The following is a 14,020-nucleotide window of genomic DNA, read 5'->3' on the forward strand; positions in this document are numbered from 1 at the left end:
AATTTCATGTGGGAACAGTTTCAAAGTAGCAAAAAATGAACAAAACAAATTTCAGTTTATTTCTTTACCGCTTGGGTTTATTGGTAACATGGTAGCCTGGCCTGCACTTGTACTTGCAGAGTGTGCCAACTTTTAAGTCTGACTGCTGGCAACGTTTTGTCTGCAGCACAGCATTGGGTACAAGAGGAGGGGCTGGGCAACGAAGCTCACAGAGAGCCTCTGGGAAGGACCATAGACCATCCTCGAGGCAGGTAAGCGTGTTGTTTGTACCTAGAGAAAGAAAAAAGAGGAAAGGATACATGGAAAAGCATACAGGTCAGTGAATCAGTAAAATTAGGTCAGATCAGTTAGATGCAGTCGACTTCAAAACTACGAGTTGTAGTGCAAAGCCAAATTGGAGGTTGTTTGAAAAAAGGTGGTTTTAGTTTAGTCTGTGTTGCTTGGCAATCAGTGGGAAGAAACCTCTAAAATTATTAGCAAGAACATCCCCTCTTGCCCCTGTGGGCACTCTATCCTGCAAGCTTGGGTGCTCTACCAGAGTCCTGGGAGCTTGAGGGTCCTGCACAGTATCTTTGCTGTTCCTAGGACTGCGGACTTCTGGATATAGATCTCAAATATTGTTCTTGGGATCTGCTGGAGCCACTCGCCTAGCTTGGGGGCCACAGCACCGAGTGCTCCGATTACCACTGGGACCACCGTTACCTCCCCCCTCCATATCTTCTCGAGTTCTTTTCCCTTGAAACTTCTCCAGCTTCTCATGTTCCTTCTTCCTTATATTTCTGTCACTTGGTATAGATTCATCATTCATCTATCTCTACCGCTGTCTTCCTCTGCTTGTCCACCACTACTATGTCCGGGTGATTACCTATCACCAGTTTATTTGTCTGTCTAGACCCCAGCCTCTGTGGATCTTGCGCTCAGAGCTTCCTGTGCTGCCATGATTAGTGCCTCTGTGCTATCTTTCAGTCCAGCTTTGTCAAGCCACTGGTAGGACTTCTGGGTGTCAGCCATTTCCTCTGTCTGTCAGTGATGCATACCATGCAGGGTTCTTTTGCTAGCTCTGGCCATCGTCCTTGGTTGTGGCCATCTTCCTATGTACTCATGGATGTTTGTTGTCACATCCTGGACAGTGCTTCTGACACTCCCCAAATCTTCCTTACATTTAGTGTTACGTCTTGGGGTGCTGGATTTGGGGTGAAACCCTCCATGCATGGTGAGGAGCTTCCTTGTCTTGATGTCAGTGGCCTCTATCTCCTCCTTTGGTCAGCTCATTATCCCAGCAGGGAACCTGATAACCTGCAGGGTGTAGCTATTGACAAAACTGATCTTGTTCTTCCAGTTCAGCTGACTTCTCAGGACTTGGCTGACCTTCTGCAGGTATTTGGTGGTTGCAGTTTCCCAGGCGCCTCCTCGTGGTTCTCATTTGCCTATGGGATTCCCAGGTACTTGTAGCCGTTCTTAATGTCTGCAATGTTCCCTTCTGGTAGTGCAATTCCCTCTCTTTCTGACTACTTTCCCTCTCTTTGTTACCATCCGACTACATTTATCTAGTCCAAATGACTTTCCAATGTTATTGCTGTAGATCCTGGTGGTGTGGATCGGTGAACAATGTCTCATTCAGTCCTAGCGTACAGCTTGATGTCATCCATGTAGAGGAGGTGGCTGATGATTGCTCCATTCCATAGTCAGTATCTGTAGCCAGTCTTGTCAATGATCACTGGGGACAGAGGATCTCCTTGGTAGATGCTGCACTTGATGCAGACTTGTGCTATTGGCTTGAAGTTGGCCACATCCCCATTTAGTTCCTGATAAAGGCTCTTAGGTTCCTTTTGATTCTATATAGATCTAGGCATTCAGGATCCATGTGTGGGGCATCTGGTTGGACCGCCCTTGACCTTCAGAACTGCTTTAATTCTTCATGGGATAGATTCAACAAAGTGCCAGAAAAATTCTTCAGAGATTCTTCTCATTGTCATCTTCTAGAAACCAGTTTGAGATCATTTTGGGATATGGTGCTAATTTTCAAAAGGCATTGTCAAATACTGGAATCAGCTGAAAGAAGATGATTACACTGTCATGATAAAGGGATGGAGATTATCAACAACAATACTCAGGTAGGCTTTGGTTGGTACTAAGGCTCCCAAAGTGTGACAAGAAAATAGCCTCACGCCATTACACCACTGATACAAGGCAGGATGGATCCATGCTTTCATCTGGTTTACACCAGATTCTGAACCTACCATCTGAGTATCACATCAGAATCCTGACTCATTAGAGGAGGGAATGTTTCTTCAGTGTTTTATTGTCTAATTTTGTTCAGCCCGTGTGAATCATAGCCTCAGTTTTCTGTTCTTAGCTGACAGAAGTGGCACTTGATGCAGTCTTCTGCTGCTGTAGCCTATTTGCTTCATGGTTACTGTTGCTTTTCTATCAGCTAAAATCAGCCTAGCCATTCTTTTTCTTTTCTGACCTCTGGCACCATCGCTTTTGTGCCTGGAGAACAGCTGCTATCTGGATATTTTCTCTTTTTTTGGTTCATTCTCTGCAAACCATGTTCAAAGTCATTCCACTCCAGATTCTGATGCAACCACACCTAAATGTTGACATAGTTGCTGATGGCTGATTAGATAATAGCATTAGCAAACACAACAGGTGTAGCTAATAAAGTGACCAGGGGGTGTATATATTTATTGGAAAAGATCTCTGAAGGGTACCCTGTAAATATGAATCTGAACATGGAGATGTCAGTGCTCCACTAGGCAACTCACCCATTAGCTGGGCAGGTTCTCGACACTGAAAGGTGCTCTTTCTGCCATAGGTGGTGCCCTCTGGAAAGCTGAAAATGGCAGGATGAACATGATACTTGTCTGGCAAACCACAGTCCACAGGCTCGCACGATACCTGTTTGTTCCACTTCCCATTTGCACAAGTTATTGTCACTGAAGTCTCTGACTGGAAAATAAGACATGATATAACACAAAGTAAATAACAAATAAAGAAATATAATTATTACAACATACTCTACATAGATATATTATATAATAATATTCATTGATGGAAGCTTTAATTTGCATATTGATGCGACAGACTGATGTAGTGCACTTGTCCTATAAATGTTTACCTCACAAAAAAAAATGACTACAGCAATTCTGCAATCATTTCAACAAGTTCCTAATCAGCGTGTAACCTAACAAAGCCTGATCGGGCTTAGCTTACTGTATGTCAGTAAGCCTCACAGGCCACTCAGCAGCTCAAGTAACTGCTGATAGCATTTGTAAGGTCAAGTCATGTACTTCAGACAACTGATATCCAGCAACTGCACAATCAGCCCTAACCCTAAACAGATTGACTTCAGTGGAAGTGTGACAGCTGAGAAACACACACAGATACATGCACGCACATAAAGTCTTCTACAAAGAGAAGGCAAACCCCTGTGGGTTTAGTCTACATCCATGATTCATCCTCTTTCTGGATTTATTTGTAGTCACAAAACATAAGAAAGTCGTTATTATATTTAGGTAAGAGATAAACAATATGCTGGAAATAGTACAAAATCAAAGGGGGAAAAAAGTAGAAAGGTTATTTCATATTTACTGAGTTTGTAATTTCATAAACAAATAGGAACAAGTGGCTTTCAATTGCTCCCTTCTGAAAATCAAGGCAGCCTCTCCAACTTTTGAAAGACTACAGAGGGCATCCTGTGTGACTGGGCCTTTACATGTTGTTGGAATGTGGCAGGAAACTAGAGAACCAAAGGGAAATCCACACATGGGGAGAACATGCAAAATCCACAAGAAACAGACTCAAACAAGAGCAAACCCAGCAGTGGCAGCATAGCTCCACTATTTCATACAGAGGCACGCTTAAATTGCCAGCAAGATAAAGGTTCCAGTATAAGGGATTATCATTATGGTAAATTACTTCTCAATTGCCAGAAGTTTTGCATTTATTGTGTGTGTGTGTGTGTGTGTGTGTGTGTGTGTGTGTGTGTGTGTGTGTGTGTGTGGACACACTCTACACATGGCTATGTGAAACCATTCTGTTCAAGAGCGGGAAGAATATTGTCTAGAGAATATAGCATTAGAAAACAATATTTTCTTGTATATGCACTCCTGAGAGCTGACAGGGCAATCAGAATAGTTCAAAATCCTTTCTGACTGTTTTTTTTTAAACTAGAAAAGTTTCCTCATGTTAGGTTTTTTCTCTATTACAAATAGGTCTTATTGCTCTAGTTATTTGGCTTGTAATGTGAGGTTTTCAGAGATGAGCTGAAATTCATCTGAATGGGCTAACCCTCAATTTTTTTTTATCCTCTTCCATTAAGTAGAACCATGTAATCCAACAGGAATGTTTAAATCGATAGTCATGCCAAGAAAGCTCACAACAAAGCTGTTAGAGCTCAATCTTTTTGACTTCTTATTCTCAGAACCAGAAGAGAAACCTGTGTGGGTAACCCATCAATTACACTGGTTGACTTTAATTACACACATCTTTTTAAAGCGAGGCCAAACTTCAACACAAACTGGACTCAGCTGGCAATACAAATGTATTGTTTCATAATCTTCTCTCTGTTTCCGTGTATATCTGTCTTTCATCTCGATCCCATTACATGATACTGCGTAACAGTATCGGGTTCCCTCAAAATAAATAAGCTCCTTTCATATTTGGATGTCCAACAAGGTAACATATGCATTGCATGTGAGCGCCTTCTGGAAAACAACTGGGTGAAGAGTTGAATGAGTCACTCGAGACGTGGAGCTGTGGAGAAGCAATGTGGACCAAGGAAGCAACATTGAAACATCTCTTTAAAAATATGTGAAAATCTTAAGTATACTTGCAAAATTGTGCATGTATGTGGGATAAGGTATGAGCTAATACGCACATGACAAGTGTAGTCAATACTACACCTTTACACATACAAATACACATAAAGACACACGTTTACCTAGATGTGTTTGTGCTTTGTTGAGGGAGGTGATAGAGAACCCAACTATCACTAAAACAGCGCTTCAAAAATGCTGTGCAAAGATGGGGGAAATCTAAGAGAGGGATGACCATCTCAGGATCACTCCATCTATCAGGTCTTTTTATTTATTTTTTTCTGTAAAGTGGCCAGAGAGAGTTGAGTAAAACACACATAAGGGCCCACTTAGAGTCTGGTATGAAAAGGCCTCAGAGCAAGATGAAGATATTCCATAAATGTGATGTTTTTGGTCAAAGTGGTGGAAACTTCCTGTTATGGCAGGGGCACTGGTGAAAGAGTGATTGATAAAGTAGAGAGAGACTCTTGAAAAGAGTTTCACCCCAGGTGGATATGACCTGGGGCGAAGGGGGTCCTAAACCTCCCAGCATAACAATGACCTAAAGCACAGACCTGTTGCTTCAGAACAACGAGTCAAACCCTGTCTGTGAATCCCTGAAGAGGGCAGTTTGCTACTGTCCCCGATCCAGTTTTTATAAAACTTGTAGAAAGTTACACAAAAAGTAATTTTGTAAATGATAGATTTCAGTTTTTGATTTTCATTAAATTTCCCAACATTTCTAAAAAAAAATACTTTCCTCTTAATTCTTTTGATCTTTTATAAGTGTGAGGAGCATTTGTAAATAGCTTAATAATAAAAATCTACAAGACAGCTAGGTGCGCAAAAAGGGAAGAGCACTTTCTAAAGTGAGTGTATATGTAGGTTTGTGTTTGTGTGTGCTACTATGTGTGTAAATGTGTGGGAATTTTCCCTCCTTTAAAAAATTTACAGCTGCCTGTTTCTCTTCCAGTAGCAATTTTAACAACCCTTGGCTGTGCTTCCTAATTCAAGCCAGACAGACCTACAGACAAATGAACCAACAGACAACCCCTACCTCAACTTAGGGATTTGTCTTCATATAGATGGCAAACAAGCAAATTATAGCATGGTTGCACATTAATTGGAAGATATATCCGTCATGATAAATAGTAGAATTACTAAGAATTAAGTATAATTTATGTGTCAGTCCTCGCGGAAAACCTCTTACAAAACATTTTTTGTGAAAATCCTTTTCTAAGAATCAGAGGTTGTATTTGTGAAATACACACACTGGCAATATCAACTAATGGTTTCCCAAATGATTCTGGATAACGGTGTGGTCACAACAGCAGCGTGCTACTGAGAATGTAACTTTAGTCAGAAACCCATAGACCCCATATTTTGTGTGAGGAGCATTTTAGCGTAACATGTCAACAAGCAGGGTGATTGTAATTTTACAGGCAACATTTTGATCTACAAGGTTTTCCTAAGAATCTACAAAGGGATTTACATGCCCACATCCTTGTTGGGCCAATAGCAAGCACATGTTTGTTTGTCTGATGAACACAGATTTAGTTGAGGGTTAGATCTCTTGAGTGTACCACTGACCTAAGGGGCACACCTAGCTATTACCATTAATATTTACAAAAAGAAAAGGTTACAGGGTAAGTGACACGAGGACAGGCCCCCAGTCTGTCACAGGGCTAACCAGGAGATACAGACAAGCATTTGCACCTATGAACAATTTAGGGTTACCCATTGACCTAACTCATGTATAAAAACATACATACTATGACAGGATATTAGCGAACCCAGGGAGAAGCCACAAAGAGAATACGCTGAAAGTGCCCAGCCTGGATTTGAAGCCAGGGCCTTCTTGCTGTGACAACAGTGTGACAACAGTGCTAACCACCACACCGGCATGTTGCCCATATCAACACTGTATATGTATATGAATTTAGGATAATAGATACTTTACTTCAATGAGATTATCTTTGTTATCAGATGGTGTCTTGCGATGGGGTTATTTTAATTCAGATGCCTAAACGCTGTTTCATGGCAGGGAATGGTCATGTCAGTAAAAGGGAATGCCTATGTAAAATAGATGTGACTTCTTCAGTACCAGCACTCAGTGTTCCCTAACCACTTCAAAGGAAGACAAAGATAGAAAAAACAGACAGCAATAAAAGACACATATACAAATCAAGCAAGTGAGGGAAACAGATTTGTTCTGAAGATAGTATTATGTAAGAAGTTGGTGTTCCCAGAATCTCTTTGACATCAGTGAACCAAGAATGTAATCGGCTAATGAAATGAGACAAGATTATGCTTCACATTGCACTTTTCAACCTTAGCGTGGAGGTGTGCGTATCTTTGTAAGGACTGTGCAGCTGAAAAAAAGATGAGAGCATATGAGCACTATGAATCTGGCCAGACCATTTTATTACCAGCGCTTTGACTCAAAGCACATTTCGTTTATTACGTTTAAGACATGATGTGCCCAGTGTTTCTTTTGAATGTGAATTGCTTTATTTTACCAATTATATCCAGCAGTTGTACAGTTTAGGTTACAGCTGTGTTGCTGTTGGAGTCAAAGAAACAACACCGTTGCTCCTGACTGGAATGTATAACTTGCAATCAAACACCTTCATAAAGTTGCATTCCACTGTTAAAACAAATTAGAGTTATGTCAAAACTGATCATTTGCAGTAATGCTTTAAGTAAATAGTGCATTTTATTTGCTGTGAGACTATTTTGCAAGGTCTTGCAAAGCTGCAATAGATTTTGAAATGGATCGAGAAAGTAGTAAAGGCGCTTGTGTTCAATAAGGACAATCTCTATTCACTCATCTGCCTATATTCCTGGGTATTCGGCCCGTTAGACTATTCTTTACATCACTTACGATTTCCCACACACTGGTTTCTGTTATCAATTGGGCTCCGGCCCAACTATCTCCCTGCCTATCTTCTGTAAGCCAATCAGCCTCTGTTCCATGTACTTTAAATCTCATTGGCCAACTCTCATCCCGCCTTTCTTGCCTGACTGAGATTTATGCAACCAGCTTGATAATCTCCAACTCATTCAGACCAGTTAAAGATCCATGTCCAATTCTCCACCTGCTTCATCTATGATTTCAAAGAAAAAGTTATCCAAAGTACGCCATGTGGAGAAAAAAATGAATTCATGGTTCCTGAATCAGCAAAACAACCCCAGTCTAGTTACATACGTCAGATGTAACTGGACCGGAAAAAAGTTCAATTGTTGTCTCGTCAGTCCAAAGAATATTTTCACAAAAATCTTGGGGATCATTAAGATGTTTTTGGCGAATGTGAGAAGAGCCTTGGTGTTCTTTTTGGTCTTCAGAGGTTTTGTCCTTGGAACTCTCCCATATATGCCATTTTTGACCCGTCTTTAACTGTTGAAGGCTATTATGAACGCTAATCTTAACTAAGGCAAGTAAGGCCTGCAGTTCTTTAGATGTTGTTCTTGGTACTTCTGTGACTTTCTGGATGAGTCATCGATCTCTCTTGGAGTAAGTTTGGGACTACTCTTGTGCAGATTCACCACTGTTTCAAGTTTTCTTTGTAGATTTGTAGATAATGGCTCTCAACATGGCCTCTGAAATGACTTCTTTAGAATGTGCCATGATGTGTTATTCACAGTTAATTCATGATTTAACAATAGGGAAAATTACTTTTTCACTCAGGGCCAGGTAGGTTTGAATTTTCCCTCAACAAAATAAATCATCGTTTAAAAACAGCATTTTGTAAGTACTCAGGTTGTCTTACTCTAATATTAAAATTTATTTGATGATCTGAAACATTCAAGTGTGACAAATATGCAAATTAATAAGAAATCAGCAAATACTTTTTCACAGTATTTTACATGTCTCCTGGAATTAAAGCTTTCCGGTTCCAGTTCCACCCGGAACATTTGGAAGTGCTGGGTGGTATAAAATCTCCCTGAAATACCCAGAGCTCAAAAACTCTAGATGTTTAAGCAGGAGTGCCTGCACCCAGAACGTGTGACTTCCATGCTCACGGACAGTTTTGATAATATATATCGAAACTTTAGTGTTACCACATCAGTGGTAGTGTCCTCAGGGCTGACAACAATCAAATTGAAAAAACTAATAAAACATGAATGTTTATTTTGAGAACTCATGAACTGTATCACCTCTATCTTCATGTTATTGGAATTTTAAAAAAACATATCTGAGATTGATTGATCCCAATGGCTAATTCAAATAGAATGTTTCTTCAAAGAAAAGTAGAAAAAAGGATATGTCTCCCTTTCATATTCATGTTTGCAGATTTTTAAAAAAAAAAAAAAGTATTTATAGTAAATTTTGCATCTGTTCATGAATGTCTGTTTTCCATCTCACAAATTCACATATTCTCCTTTCTTGGCTACATTCTCATCTGACTTGTAGTGACTGATAATCCAGGAGGGAAAAAATTCATTCAAATTCTCTGTGGAGTCCCACAAAGATCAGACCTTGGCCTACTACTTTTAAAAGATTGAACATATTTTCTATTATGGACAATTTATCCATCCACATCTGGGTCAGAGTCACAGGGCTAAGCAAAAATGCTCAGACACCCCTCACTCCAATCACCTCCACCAGGCTTTACTCAGAGCCCCTCCCTCTTCACCCTATGGCCAAGACTAAGCCCAGACACCAAACACAGAAAACTAATTTCCATCCCTTGTATCCTGGATCTTATTCTTCGAGTTACTATCCCTAGCTTGTGGACAAAGGTGAGGGTTAGAATATAGATTTACCAGCTTCACAGCTTCAAGCTCAACTCTTATCATCCCAACAAATGCCACATCAATCCGTATGTTAATCTCACACTCCATTGTCCCCTTCCCCTAGGGGCTGCAACTCCTCCCCCAACCCAGAGTGGGTACCCTTTCCTCGCTGTGAACCACAGCCTAAGACTTGAAAGTGCTAATTCTTATCCCTGCCGATTAACACTTGACTGAAAACCAACACAGCATGTGTTAGAGGTCACCACTCAAAGGAACTAGAAGGACCATATCAGCAAAAAAGCAGTCAGCTGGTCCTGAGGCTACCAAACTAGAAACCGTCTGCCACAATTTTGCTTTTACTTTATACCACTATAAAATGTGTTCAAATATTATTTTTCAATAAGCTGATTCACTTTACTTCACTAGAGAAAAGGTCAGAGAAAAAGAAAGAAGAAAAAATGTAAAATATATACATGTTTATATTACAATCATTAAGTTAAATTACACAGTGTAGATTTCAGAAAATATACGTAATTCTATTTAAGTTAATTATGGTAAACTTCCACATGCTCATTTCACATCTACAAAACTGAGCACATGCCTTTCATCTGGCTGAATGGATACAAAGGTTATTCATAAATAACAAGTCCTTGTAATATCTTTGAACTGTCAATCATCATTTGTGGCAAACACTCAAAGTACTACACAAGAAAATATTTGGCATAAAACTCTTCCTACTTCCTCTTCTTTCCTTTCTGCTTCCATAACAGCCTACTTACTGCATACTTTTTTGCCTCTCCTTTTCTTAAAAGCATAAATTATCACTAAACAAACTGACATTGGTGAATAGACACATTGTGCATTGTCAATTAAAATATAATGCAATTATAAATCTGCAAAGGAAAAACAACTCCAAGGTTTTGTACATAAAATGCGTATGTCAGTAGCTTTGAATGGATTTTTTACATACACGTACACTGTTTCTGTGCATACATGAGTAAACTACTTTGTGGTACTAGAACCAGTCCAGTTAGCACAGCTTGCACACAACATATGGAACAACCAACAGAAGAAGTATCTTTAGCAATATTAAAGTCAGAGTCCAGACCACGCATCAGAAAAGCAATTATGTGTAACCCTTCTTATACCCTTAATCCGCTCTTGCTTCTCTCTCCTTCTTGTCTTAATTCACGTTCCACACACAGCTCCCAAACATACCATACAGTACAGGCGAGTACTGTTTCTTTTTCTCCAGGCTACAATACACATGTGCCATCTCTCTAAGAGAGCATTAATAGATTGTTTTGCAGACAGCTTTACAAAGCCATAGAGAAGGATAAAGCATTTATATGGCCTTTATTGCATCTTGGTCAAAATCCAAAAGGTTTACAATGTGGTGTGAACTACCCAGATCATTTGTTTATGTGTGGTGTGCAAGCATCTGTGTGTGTATACTGTATCTCCCCACATCACCATGCAAAGAGATTTCCTTGTACTCCTTGTACTTGACTGTTTGTTTGTTGGTATCTGCATGGAAGCATTTAATATGTGCTGCTTTGTGACAGTGGCAGCAAATCTCTGCCCTTTAACAGAGACTTCAATGTGTGCAGAATGAGCAGGAATGGAGCTAGGGAAAGAGAGAGAGGGCGCGCGAGAGAGCGAGCAGACACTATGCTATGATGTCATCATCCCAGTGGACTAGAAATACAAAGTGACTGTTTGAGGTGATGGTGCAGCATGCTCAGCAAGAGACTAAACACTTTTATGTCTGTGCTTGTTTAATGCATGTGCGTGTGGCGCGCCCATGTGTCTGTGTGTGCGTGTGGCTGTGTCTTTGTATGTCTATGTGTAGTAAACTAGAAAAAGGAGAAGGCTGGGGCTCCACTTTTCAGTGCAGCACTCATCTACCTGGAAGATTATGATGTCATTGTCCCTGGAGGGCTACTGTGCCAAGCCTGTTTTTTTGTTTTTTGTTTGTTTGTTTGCATGTGACAAAGTAAATCCATAGACAGAGAAGAGAACAGAAAGAACGTTTGTTTGCACTTTTGTCTTATTGACATTTGTGTATTTGAGTTTGCATGAAAGCTTGTTTGTGTATGCATAGACTGCTTCATGTGTGCATGCATTTTCCAGTAACTACACAAAAGCTCTGACATTGCTTTGCTTGCACTTGAATGCTTGCGTTGTATGTTTATGCGTTCTTGTTTCTCTGTGTGAAATGAGCTATGTAGCTGCCTATACGTAGTTAAACATGTGTGCAGCAGTGTGTTTGTATGCTCACCTGACTCTTGATGATGTCATCGTCCTGGTGGACTTGCAGGACATATCCAGAGTTGCAGGAGATGGTGCAGCGGTCTCCATTGTAGAAGTGGTGGCCAGGGCTACTGCACTTTAGCTCTGCATTGCGGATCAGGGGTTCCTGGCAGTCAATGGCCTCACACGAATAATGTACACAACTATGAGGCATTGTGTGTGGGGGCAGGGGTGGGAGGGTGTTAAAGAAGAAGAACAGACAACAGAGATGACAAAGCTAAAAAAAATAAAAAGTAAAACAAATTTGAAAATACCACTAATACACACTTTTTGTGAATATAATAGCACTGCAAACTCAGAAACGTGGAAGCAGCGCTCCAAAAGAGACAAATTATACATCGAATCTGCCACATCATCCATCAATGACCGCATAACATATCAAATCAATAAACTACATGGAGAAAAGACTGCCATATTCTGCAATGCACATGAAAGTGGAGTGTGAATGTTAGGGAATTAAGAGCAACGGGATAGATGCTGTGCAAGCTACAATGGTGCAGTTTGACCACAGCTCTGTTAGGATCCTGATGGAGAAGGCGTTTAACACTCTTGGAATGCTTGGGTGCCCAAGACACCTTTTTACAACAGTCTGCATTCTGTAGTATAGGGTTCCCCTATGAAGCGAAGGAAGAAAAGGAGAAGAGAGAAATAAGGAAAAGTATTTCACTCTCCTTCTCTGTCATTGTGTATGTGTGCGTGTGTGCGTGTCTGTGAGGGGGTGGGGGACCAAAGAGAGAGGGAGAAAGTATGTAAGAAAATACAGATCTGGAGAAACATTGTTAAACTCAGTCCTGCAACAATGGAATTTGTATCTTTCTTTTTTCGGTCTTATTTTAACTGCTTTCATTCCACATATTATTTCTTGCACTGCATGCCTTCTTTCTCAAGATTGTTAATAATCTAAGCCTTCTGTTTACATATACTGTTCCATATGCCCTTCATTTTTTCCCTTATTTTGCTCCCAGTACGTTAACTCATGTTGACAAAAAGCTACGTTGAGCAGGTGAAGAATAATTATAAAGCACAAGAGCAGCGGTCCCTTACGTCTACTCTTTGAGGACAAACTTGGGAGACCTAGGAGGCTGCTCCATGGACTCTTTGGCTTTGAACAAAATCTCTTTGTGGTTTTTTGCTAGTCACTCTGGAATTTATGACATAAATTACAATTAACTACCTGGAAAACTAGCCTCCTTCCCTGCAAATGAGAATACATTATACACCACAGGGGCATAGTTTGTATGACAGAAAGGAGAATTCAAGAGAAATGAGGGAGCTATACAAAAACTTTTGTGAATACTGTTTTTTTCTGTTTTGTTTTTTGCTTTTTGGGGGGACAAATAAGTCCAAGAGTTCTCACTCTGGTGATGAGTGTAAGAGTTAAGAGAAGAAACGTGTGACAAACTGAAACAAAACCAACATATACATATATATGTATATACATATATACATATGTGTGTGTGTGTGTGTGTGTGTGTGTGTGTGCGCGCATTTGCTTGCAGACAAGCTTGGGACATAAAACTGAGTCATGTTAATAGCTCCTGTAGTTAACAACTCAGGGAAAAAGGGGATGTGGTGTTTTGTGGAGGCATAAGTATTACGGGAAATATGCTGCTCAGCCCAGGAGAATGAGAGAAGGAAAGTGGGCGCAGGAGGCACAAAAAAGGGGAGAATTAAGAAGAAGAAGATGGCAGTTAGAAGGAAAGGAGGGTCATGTGCAAGAAAAGGATGAGAAGACAGAAAAGGATATCAGGAGTAGTGAAGGAGCAGAGATGTAACAAATCAGGCAAAGGGAATAGGGATGTGTAGTATGTGAAAACTGAATAAAAGAAAATGTAGAAGAGAGACAAGCAGCTTTCAAAGTGGGATATAAACAGCATAATGTAGATGATGAATTGGTATTGATGAAAGAAAACAGACTTAAGACACAAAACCAGAAAGCCTGGATTCTTCATGTCTATACGGCACTGCACTGCACTATATTATCATATTCAGCTTGTAGCATGTTCAGAGCTTCTGAAGATAAGTGGGCATTGTCTCTTTGGCTTGCCATCATATAAGCAGCGTTTTCAAGAGCTTCTGGAAATTAGATCAAGTTGAGAGAATATGAAAGAAAGAAAAGTCAGCAAAAAGTCTTGGAGAAAGCAACTATGCCTCTGTGTGCGGCAACAAAC

General features: G+C 40.2%; 1 protein-coding gene across 2 annotated transcripts in view; it reads right to left on the reverse strand.

Moving 5' to 3' along the window:
* pappaa (pregnancy-associated plasma protein A, pappalysin 1a) overlaps nt 1-14,020 on the reverse strand; it is a 98,368-nt gene that overhangs the window by 24,178 nt on the left and 60,170 nt on the right. For both annotated transcript variants that reach the window (XM_013277442.3, XM_019361040.2), the window contains exons 14-16: nt 11,818-11,992; nt 2,769-2,952; nt 69-270 (exon numbers count right to left, since the gene is read on the reverse strand). In XM_013277442.3, the coding sequence (XP_013132896.1) occupies nt 69-270; nt 2,769-2,952; nt 11,818-11,992 (561 nt within the window). The remainder of the gene's footprint in view (nt 1-68; nt 271-2,768; nt 2,953-11,817; nt 11,993-14,020) is intronic.

The sequence above is a fragment of the Oreochromis niloticus genome, linkage group LG7 (genome assembly GCF_001858045.2).
Source record: "Oreochromis niloticus isolate F11D_XX linkage group LG7, O_niloticus_UMD_NMBU, whole genome shotgun sequence".
In the NCBI taxonomy this organism is placed as follows: Eukaryota; Metazoa; Chordata; class Actinopteri; order Cichliformes; family Cichlidae; genus Oreochromis; species Oreochromis niloticus.